Source organism: Liolophura sinensis, chromosome 12 (assembly GCF_032854445.1).
Source record: "Liolophura sinensis isolate JHLJ2023 chromosome 12, CUHK_Ljap_v2, whole genome shotgun sequence".
In the NCBI taxonomy this organism is placed as follows: domain Eukaryota; kingdom Metazoa; phylum Mollusca; class Polyplacophora; order Chitonida; family Chitonidae; genus Liolophura; species Liolophura sinensis.
Window position 1 is genome coordinate 22,978,238 of NC_088306.1, and position 11,378 is coordinate 22,989,615.

An 11,378-nucleotide genomic window follows, 5' to 3' on the forward strand; every position below is an offset into this window, starting at 1 on the left:
TGACCTCAGCGTTGTTCGAGATTTCTGTACAGAATTCTAGTGGTGGCAGTGAGGTAAAGCCAAAGGTAGACAGTGACGCAGGAGTATTGTCATTGCCTTACCTGTTTGGCTTTACTCTTGCTCTAAATTCATGCTCTTTTGGCAGTATATATCTTGAGCTTATGCAGTTGTTGTTGACGGGTAGATGGATTCTTGCTAAGAAATAAAACTTTACTGCTTCTAAAACTCTTTAAATTGATGTGACCTTGTGACGTTGTAGGTTTCAAGATGGCAGAACCGATTGAAGCTGCCCCAAACAAGCCTAAAAAGTCAGGCAGGTAAGTTTGTCCCAGTGGTTGAGATGGGTCTTGGATAAAGCCACACGTAAGACCTTAAAACAGGAAGTTGTAACCTCTCTTGGTGTTCGGCATGAAGGGGAGAGTGCAACAACTGGTTGACACGCCCGTTATCAGTATAACGGGCGTGGCGGCTTACTTGCCTTTGGTAAGGCGTCTCAGTAAAGCTGCACTAGATAAAAGAGTGGTGGAAATCCGTCCTGCAACAAGGAGGCACATTACATGCACTGTAAGGATTCCTTCGTCGTCATATGACTGAAAAATTGTTAAGTACAACGTTAAACCCCAAGCAGTCACTAACTCACTCTTACCGTTATTAGATACTGGATGGCAGTAATAAAGCGCTGACTTCCCATGATGTTTCTAGGAGATCGTTTGCCTGCCACCAATATGGCTGACAGTGAATAGCCATGTGTCACACACAGGAGTTGTCATACTCCTCACAGTGCATGTGCCACTCAGTGTGCTCAGTTTACATGGCTGCCACAACTAGAAAGGCTTTACATTGGGAACCTGTGATTATGAGTACCTCGGTTTTCTTCATCCGCCATTGTATAAAAGAAAAATTCTTGGATACAGTGTTTGAGATCAGTCAACCAGAATGAATAACCAGCATGGTGTAGAGCAAAGTGCTTGTACTACCTCATTATTCTGAGAGCTGATGTGGCAAAGCTGATTATTTGATTCTGTGATACCTGTGACTTCACTACATTATTGAGAACTCGTAATTTTATTGGTATTGTCTGGATTATATCAGCCCTGTTTGTCTTTGAGATAAAATAAGAAGCTGAATGGCTGCTTATCGGTGAGGCCCTCGCTCATTCATCTGTGGCTTTGAGTGAGGTGATTGGTCAGGTTGCTTGTCAGAAGCAGTGGCTTTAACTCAGGTGCTCCAATTTCTTTCCCACTTTAACTTGACCAATTTGTCCTCTTTTTGGAGGAATTTCTCTTAATTAAACAAAAACTACATCAGAAAAATGTTCAGAATTTAGTTCGGAAATGCTAAAAATTACGAAATTATGAGTGTGAGGTATAGTTTCCTCTTTTTGATCCCAGTGTCTGTCTCACACCTCATATTTTGACATTTGCATTTAACACCAGTTGGTCTGCCAGCAACCTGCGGATGGTCGTGGGTTTCCCCCGGGCTATGCCCAGTTTCCGCCCACCATAATGCTGGACGCCGTCGTATAAGTGAAATATTCTTGAGTAAAATACCAAACAAAAAAAAAAAAGAAACCTACATGGTGTGTGTTTTCCTTCCGCAGACTGTACTGTAAGGCTGTCTTCACTGGGTACAAGCGAGGCTTGAGGAATCAGCATGAGAACACGGCACTCCTGAAAATTGAGGGAGTCTCGTCCAAGACGGAAACAGACTTCTATCTGGGGAAAAAATGCTGCTACGTGTACAAGGCCAGAACGTGAGTTACCATCATCTGGAAATCAGGATTTATTTTTTTAAACCATCTTATTTGCATACTTTAGAAAGGACCGTAGAAAGCCCTTTGCCCTGGTTTTTGAACTGGGAACAGACCACTGAGCTGTAGGAAAGTTCAGACAAACATACCCGCCATTAGCGATCTCCTTGAAACAACGTCAACAAAACGTATGAGACAAGAAATGCCAAATTAGCTTTTATAACCATGTGTTCCTCCCTGGCTGTGATTTGGTAAAATCAAACTGCAGTGAAAGACAATAGCCAGGCAATCCCAGGGCTTTCTGTGAGTCACTAGTTCCTTTAACCAGTGACTTTAGCCACTTATCAGATTTTGTAGCCAATAGTACTTTTCTTTAGCCATACTTTCTTAGCAGCCTTGAGTTAATCTCTTTGTGACTCTGATTGAATGGAAGCCGTATCCATGACTCTTGTAATTCTCCATCTGTAATTCGTTTTTATCTGCCTTGGTATAGCTGCTAGAATCAGTTTGATCTCTTCCAGCTCTATCTGGAGTTTATCCCACGCAACATTTGAAACGATTGCCCTCAATGTAATGGACCATTGCTTGGCGGAGGGTTAAATCCTGGGTCAAGTAACACTGAAGACCTTAAAAAGAGAAAGTTGTAACTTCCTCGCTTGGCGTTCAGCATGATGGGGATAGTGCAACGACTGGTTGTCCCGTATCAGTATAATGGCTAGGGCGGGGTGGCTTAATGCTTTCGGTAAGGCTTGTCACTGAAGCAGCACTAGATAAAAGAGTGATGGAAATCCGTCCTGCAACAAGGAGGCACATTACATGCACTGTAAGGATTCCTTCGTCGTCATATGACTGAAAAATTGTTAAGTACGATGTTTAACCCCAAGCATGCTCACTCACCAATGCTTGGCAGAGAGTTTTTGTTTTTTGTAAAAAAATGAGTCCTTTTTCAATTAATCTGTGTAGGTTACTAGTAAAATGCAATTTCCTCCACGAGAAAAATTTGTTACCACAAAGTGAATTTGTAGGGTTAGTCCCATTTAAATGCAGCTTTATTTACATTGGAGTAACACAGTATAACAGGAGAAAACCAGACTTTGTACACATTTATGTGTTGGTACATATTCTGAAACATTTAATTACCTCCACGAATTAGGTTATTGAAGTGGCAAGGTTGAGTTTTTCAAGGGAGGTAATTTCATTTACAGATCTCGCACTACCTGTATTAATCTTCCTTGATAATTTTTTTTTTTTTTTTTTTTTTTTAAGTTTGGCTAAGAAAGCCATTCTGTAAGATGGGTCGGAAGTTGGAGGTCACGTGACCACCCTTTCATGTCTAAAACAAAATGGCCGCTGAATGTTAAAGCAGTGGGGAAAGATGTCACTTCCAGGGTGTTCAAAAAGGGCAAGTAGCAGGACTGCAGACGACTGTTAACTGCTGTCCCCTTAGCCGCCTACTTTGAATATTCTTACTGTTTAAATCAATAGTAATTGTGACAGTTACTTTCAATTCATCCACCTACTTTTGAACTTTGACCTCCTCCAATTCTAAATGAAAACCCTGATCTTCTTTCCACTTCGCTAGCGTCCAGTAAGGCCGGGTTGAACAAAATAATGTCACGAAATTTCTGCAGAAATACTCAGACTATCTGGAAAGCTGAAAATTATACAAATCCAACAGATACAAGATCACTGACAGCAATTCAAAAATAGGCAATTTCCTATGCAATAATGTAGGGAGGACTGTTTTTTTCATTAACGCCGCCTGTTGCTAAGGAGATCACATGGTCTCTATCTTCCGATCTCTTGCAGAATTCCCAAAATGCCATGAATTGTTCTTTATGATTTTCAATCGTTATGTAATGTAAGTCAACTTGCATGAATGCTGAACCCCCTTTGTAGATTTCTGTCAAGTAAAATCGTCATGTGACTGTGTTGTTGTTGTTTCACTGAAACGAGGCCGTTTAAAATGAAAGTAAGTGGATTGTTTTCATCAGAAAAACAGCAAAAATGTGCTTAAAACCCAGAAAACTCTCATGCCTGGAAACTACTTGGAAAGTACTTTGGTGCAATTTGACCATTTCTGGATTTTAACAGTTTGTCGCTGAAGTTGTGCATGTTTATATCAAGGATCGTTTAGGTTTTGTTCCTGGCTGCATTTGAATTTTCAGACACAGGTGATAATTCAATTCTTGGGCCCATATGTGGGAAGCCCCATCTGATGTTACAAGCGCATAACAGCCATGGCGACATAATGCCGACATTGCTGGTTGCTTTGGGGTTACGCGCTGGTAACGTGAAGGAGTCTTCGTAGAAGTGGGCCCAGGATTGCTGGCCCCTTTTCCAATGGTAAGTGGGATGGTCAGCCAGCAACCAGCAGATGGTCATGGGTTTCCACGGGTTCTACCCGGTTTTCTCCCACCTGGCGGTCATAGTAAAAGGGGTAATACGGCTTAAAGCACCAGTCAAATGAAGAGATAAAATAAATCAGTGGTAGGGTTGTGGCCTTGCATGAAGTTGGTTCATAATCACCTTGCCATCCGCTAATATAGCACGCCCAATAACATTTCTCTGCACATGGAAGTCTGTGCCTCACGTATGGAAAAGTTTATCATTTAATTGACAAAGTCTGGTGGTTTACTCCAAGTAGTCCAGTTTCCATAGACTTGGAAACTGACCAGTAGTGGGAGCTAATTTGTCGCAAATTACTTTATCAATTAAACTATTCTTTACCGATTTAAAAGAAGATGCAGATGACGACTATTTTAAAGGAGAAGAGAACTTTAAAACATTACACTATGGCTGAAAAGAGCACATTTTTTTCTATGTGGGGGTGCCTTCTTTATCATTTTGCGATGTTTCCTCGCCATACAGGTAAAGCCTGAAAAAGGCAAAGCTGGCATAAATCGCTGAGTCCATGCGTCCTCCAGCATAACACCCTGTAATTTATGCTGTGTTGTGTTGCCTCTCAGCCAGTGAGCATGGTCAAAACTGCTGTCTTGTTCCTGTGAACTTGGAACCTACATCCAACATTTAGGTTTCCCGATGGTCCAAGTGGAAAAAGAACTGTACTGTTTTACTGGAAATGTTCGAACTGTACTTCGGATGTTTCCGACGGCAATTCTCCTCCTAACACAGAAGACTTCAGGACTATTTCTTAGGCAAAATGGAGTCACCCACAGCAGATTTTGGCGCTGACTTCATTTATAATTTATCATCTTGAGGTACATATTAGAATTTTTTTATGGCATGCACTTGCGAGAAAATGCATACTCTTTTCATTGGCATTTGGTTGTAATTTAAGTTTTCTTCTCCTTTAAGATAACCTCCCAACATACTCTGTTCCCATTTTAATTAAAAAATAAATACATGTATGTCTGGGTTCTTTGCTAAGATTTGCTGTTCTGTGCTTGTAGGAAGACTGCCTGCCCTGGCCACGACAAAGCCAGCCGTATCCGTGTTATTTGGGGGAAGATCACCAGACCACATGGCTGCAGTGGTGCAGTCAGAGCCAAGTTTGCCAAAAACCTGCCGGCAAAGGCTATGGGACGCCGAATTAGAGTGGTAAGCTACTTGCTGGCCATATTCTAGGCATGTAGATATAGTGCTAGACTGCTTAGACCGTGTCAATTCGGTTTATATTTCCTATATGCACCCAAACTGCTCAGGATTGCTCTAGAAGACAAAGGGTTGACACACCACATAAGTCGAGTAGCTTGAGATGCTCTTGACTTGATGTAGATGGCATTTTTTGTTTTCCTTGTGGGTTGAAGTGTTAGTACACTGAACGAGTTTGTACATTTTGTCATAAGACGTAAACTAACATATAAAAAAAAAGAATGGATGTGAAATTGATGAAAGTTTAACATTTAAATTAATCTAAATTTTATTTTATTTTTTTATTTTTTTTTAGATGCTGTATCCCTCAAGAATTTAATCACCACGAAGGAATGAGAGTGTTGAAAATAAACTTATGGCAGGTGTAAATTTTTGTTATTGTTGGTTTCTTTTAACAGTATTTTATCAGTCTATCATTGCGGTTATTAGAAAAACGATCCGTCCGGGCGGTTGTTACAATAACCATGTGGTATTGCCGTTGTGACAAGAACGTCATTGCAGATGTGACAAGAATGTCATTGCCCCTGTAACAAGAACCTCATCGCCCTTGTAACAACAACGCCATTTGCCGTTGTGGCAAGAATGCCATTGCCCTTGTGACATGAACGTCATTGCCATTGCCGTTGTGACAAGAACGTCATTGCCGTTGTGACAAGAACGTCATTGCTATGGTCGTTGTGACAAGAACGTCATTGCCATTGCCGTTGTGACAAGAACGTCATTACCCTTGTGACATGAACGTCATTGCCATTGCCCTTGTGACAAGAATGTCATTGCCGTTGTCCCAAAATTCCAGCTGCTGTGTATTTGGCGGTGATTTCCAGTCAGGATGTACCAAGTTGCCAAGACTGAACAGTGAATTCTTTTCTATGGCATTTAGAAGTTGAGTTGGATAACATAACCAATGTACGGATCACAACTTATATTTATTCACTGCCACTCACGGAATAAATAGATGCTGTGATCCGTATATTCGTTATATTAAGACTGAACAGGTAAATGCACGTTCTATCTAGCCGTATTGATAGTCCATGGGCGTGTTTGAATTCTAAGCTGTATACATGGTTTATTGGGATTCAGTATTGATTGATTCTGTGGTTTGTCCAGCGTAATGGTGGAACATGGAAAGCGTGAGTTCAAACCGTGTCCTGCGGCAACATGACCTACCCCAGTACACGCATGATTCTCTGGTAAGCTAACCGGCATGTAGCGTTTGGAATCTAACAAACCGCTGGCAACACGTGTTTGCCCGCTAAAAACGCCAATAGAAGGGCTATATGGCTAATTGCATGGCATTCATGCGAGGCTGACATGTAAGACTGAAATTACTGGAAACTGTTTCCACGTATTTCCTGAGCTCACCTGACTAGTTGTTATTGGTTGTTATGCAACCACATTCACAGACCGTGGATTTCTGATTTCTCCATGCAAGGATGTACGACAATGAAGACCAGAGGCTTGCAGGTTCCATGAAATATTGTTACAGAGTAATAGAATTACAGAAATTAATTTCTGTTTACCCCCGCCTTTACGCGTGACAAAAATTCGGGATGGTCGTGGGTTTCGCACGGCACGGTTTCCTGTCACCACAATGCTGCCCTCCGTCGTATAAGTGAAATATTCTTGAGTACGGCGTAACACCAATCAAATAAAAATAACCGTGAGAAGTCCTGACCCGTATTGGATCTGGACTCGACCGCAAGCACAGATGGGAAACCAGCGGCCATTTGCAGGTTGCAGGTAGACGACCTAGCGATGTGTATCATCGGAGCGGAAGCCAGCATGAGCTGGACTTGATCTCACAGCAGCCGCATTGGTGGTGTTAATTGTGAGGTTATCGTCTTCATTATTCACGAATAAATAGGTGCATGATATGAAGCCAGAATTACTGTACGATTGAAGGAAACCTATTGTATATCGTCTAAACCTTCGGTTTGCTGAGGATTGCACTCTCGAAACGACCTAGTTCCACCTTTATGTAGTGACTGGGAGAGTTCAGAACTAATTCTGAAAGCTTAGCTGAAGAATGAAAGGGCTCTTCTCGGTTTCCTTATCCTCGTACATACATGGCCACCATCATAAAACACAAATACCACATAGAGTGCGACAATAAACATCAAGTTTATTACAAACGAGAAGCTATCTAGTCGCTGTTTCAAGTCAATAATGTTCAAATCATGCTTGTGGGGTTCAGGATTGGCGATGTCCTCGTGTTATGAAGGCAATCGGTGGCTTTATTGGCGAAATCTGACCCCCAAAGACCATATAACATTTGAAACTTCAATGGCGTTTTATTGGGAATTCAGAGTGAAAATGATTACCAGCTTTGAATGTAGATGAAAATGACGAATTTTTTTATAATATTGTGTGTTTTGGGATCTTGTACTGTTGGTCTTACTGGATATGCATGTACATCTGGGTACGTATGTACATGTATATACTATGGTCTTTGAGCATATGTCTCTGGATCGACTAAATAGGCTATTACACGCGTATGTCTGCATGGTGTCTTTCGGCATGGTGCTTCAGTCTGACCACGCCATCTATTCTTCGTGATATTACCTTGCTGAAGACCTGACATCTCCCGAGAGACACGCTTGTATAAGCCTATAAATGGCCGTTGACATGCTCGGCTTCTTATACTGCCTGTCATGTACCGTCGGGTTTTGTAAGGTCCTTCAGCAATGAGGCTTACGTCTTGTCTGGAGCTTATCTTGAGACGTTGGCTCGGGCGCAACCGTGCACCGTGGTTGCATGTCTGAACTTTTAGTTAGCATCCTCTTTCAACATGTCACTCAAACATAATTCTCTCTTCCACGAAACGCAACGTCTTAAATATGATTTTCAAGAATACAATCTGCGTACGCTTAAACTTTCCTGGAAATTGCCATTTATCTTGACGTGTGGATTGGGGGCACGATATAATGATTGGTTGCGTGGTATACAGCTGTTTGGGTACGAAGCATCATCTTGACTAAATATAATCTGTATGATTAGAGTACGCAATCTGAGTGAGGCCAAATGTTCAACCATACACCAGTTAGTCCGATGAACAATAGTCTGCTGTTAATTCCAAGCACATTGAATGTACCGTCCTGCTATATTTACACATTATCTATAACTGCGATTAAGGAACACCTGGTCCCCTTTTCGCAAAGCAATTGTAGGCTAAGTAAATCGTAACTACCATGGCAACAGATATCCAATACTACGATACGTAGCCATGGTAGTTACGATCATTTTAGCCTAACTTAAGATCGCTTTGTGAAAAGTGCACCAAATGTTAAGCTGGACAGAGTCTGTCAGGAATCCAGTGTGTATGGCACGTTTCTGGGCGTATACATGTATATAGGCTTTACCGGTGACATTTCTGAATTTTAACAACAACATGGAGACTAAAACTAGAAGAGACAAGACAGTGTTGCTGTTGACGAATGGTCAGAATGTATATTAAGGTGAAATCCGGCCTGTTGCAAATATACCCTGGGGCTAATATAACTTATACATATTAGTTCCAGATTTACCTCAGCCAGGGCTTTGACTGTTGATGTATAGGCTTAAAAAGAAGCAACGTACATCTGCCCCCCCCCCCCCCCCCCCCACACACACACACACCCACTAGCACCACGGCTTAAACAGAATTAAACCTAATCCTAATGCAGTGATGTTAATTGCAATCTGTTTGAAAGAGGCTTGACGTTTATGCAGGAGAACAATATCATATAGACTGCAGCAAAGATAGTTAAATTAGAACACTGACAATGTGACAGTTGGCGAAGATCGACGTTCCAGGTCAATAATCGCAAGGTTGTTTCCGAAAGTACCAAAGAACTAAGACAGTATACAGGGCGAAAATAGGACGGAATCAAGCAAAGAGAAGCAGCCTACACTTTTCAATAATCACAGACCATTCCACAATGTACAGGATCATTCATACTGGATCATTTTGTTAGAAAGTTTTCAACTTTTTTCAGAAAGTGTGTTGTCTAGAATGTTTAACTATCAGATTCTACAATGGGTAACAATGGCCTCATATCCATATTTTTGTTTGAAAGAGTTCGTTTCAAGGTTCATTCGACGGCGAATTCATCCATAGCTGTATAGATATTTATTTATTTATTTATTTATTTGATTAGTGTTTTACGCAGTCCTCCAGAGTATTTCACTTACTTGACTGCAGCCAGCAGTGGAAGGAAACAGGACTGAACCTGGGGGAAACCCACTACAACCCGCAGGTTGCTGGAGGACCTTTCCACACACGACAGGAATAGAACCCAGCAAGAACTGAGCTTGAACTCACAGCGATCGCATTGGTTGGCTGACTATGAACTACCGGCTATAGACCACGAAGGCCTGTCGTATACACATGTATCTATAGAGGTAGTCTGAATGCAATCCGTATATTCACTTGCTTAAAGCTAATGTCACCGCTCGCAAAATGGTCCATACTGGTCAAGGTATAGAATCCATTAGTGTTCCAAACACATTTTACACAAGTTCTAACAAAAATACATCGAACATTATTTTGGGGCTCTTTTTAATGGTGTTTCATCTGACAAACACTTCGTGCTAGTGCACGTTTTTTTTTTGGCTGAATCTGCATGGAGTTGCCCTACACAACATGAAATTGCCAAGAAACAGTTCTATAGTCGGACCTCTTTGCCATCTGCGATCACGTCTGCTATATATGTCACGCCGGCCATATGCCAAGACACTTTGCTCCCCGTTTCCCTGACGACTCAACTTGTAGCTCCAGATCATCACCCGTCTCTCAAGTGACGTCCATTTTCGTGAGCTATTCAGTATTGACAATACACTATTGTCTAAACTGCTTATTTTTTTCCTTTCAAGATGCTTCTTCTTTTGTTATTCTCAATGGTCTAATGTAGTCTTACGTGAGGTTCGCTGGAGATTCCTTGTGCCAGTATCCACGTGGAAGTGCCTACCAATATATTACACACCAGTTGTCTGGGGTTTATTCCGTTTTCTCCGGTTTCCTCCATCCGCTAAATGTACCCATCCGCCATCATATATTAGAGAAAAATTCAAGAGTATTACGGCATAAGAAGGACAAAAAATAAAATTTTAATTGGTTTCTCCTTGCTGACCTTGACGCTGTATGACATAAATTTCCATTTGTTGCGAAACCAAGAAGGTTTGGCATGGTTAAATGTTCATGGGTTGTATCAAGTCTTGACGGTACAATAAGTACGATTAACAATAGATGTCTGACATGTATCTGTGGAATTGGCGGGGGGGGGGGGGGGGGAGGGGGTGTCGGAGGGTAGGGCGCAATTAACCATGAGCCTCTCACCAATGGCTTCCTCTTTGGCCGTACGTGGAAAGGTCTGTGTGCAGTCTGGCAAATGGAGTTACCCTGTACGGGGAACATTTCTCTCCTCCCCCGTCCCCACATTCCGTTGAACACTCATCGTCACTTTGGTAGGCCAGTAAAGACATATAACATGCACCGTGAACAATCTTTACTAACCAAGATTTGTGAACCAGTTCTAACTGTTTCGTATAATTTACCCCCGGTGGCATGTAAAAGTCTGAATGGGTATAATTCACCCACGCACTGGTCATTTTGAAAACTTATTTGGTTCTTACTCCTAATACAAGGGCGGGTGGATTGACTGCGGCTATAAGTCGGGTGATTTGACAGGTGCATTCAGATAATTATTCTGTTAATTTTAACAGAAAGTGTGTTGTCTAGAATGTATTCTGTTATTATAACATTACGTTGTGCTATATTCAACAGAATATTCTGTAATAAACTTTATGCTGAATTAATAGAATTTATGTGTTATACTTAGAATAATCTGTTGCAATAACAGAATACATTCTAGCATCACTCCGACAACAGACTTTCTGCTAAATTTAACAGATTATATTTTTAGAGGTGGTTTTCTCTGCGACCACTTTAAAAGTTCTTTTCTATTTTCCGCCATAAAGCGTTTTAGCTGCATAAAATGCAGTTAACATAATTGCAATTTTATTTACCTAATTCTAC

At 41.4% G+C, this 11,378-nt stretch overlaps 1 protein-coding gene across 1 annotated transcript; it reads left to right on the plus strand.

Moving 5' to 3' along the window:
* Positions 1–261: 261 nt before the first annotated feature.
* LOC135479236 (large ribosomal subunit protein eL33-like) lies at positions 262–5,734 on the plus strand. Its single transcript, XM_064759037.1, has 4 exons — positions 262–317; positions 1,601–1,753; positions 5,164–5,311; positions 5,661–5,734. The coding sequence occupies exons 1-4, from the start codon at positions 268–270 to the stop codon at positions 5,682–5,684; spliced, it is 375 nt and encodes a 124-aa protein (XP_064615107.1). The 5' UTR covers positions 262–267; the 3' UTR covers positions 5,685–5,734.
* The last annotated feature ends 5,644 nt before the right edge of the window (positions 5,735–11,378 follow it).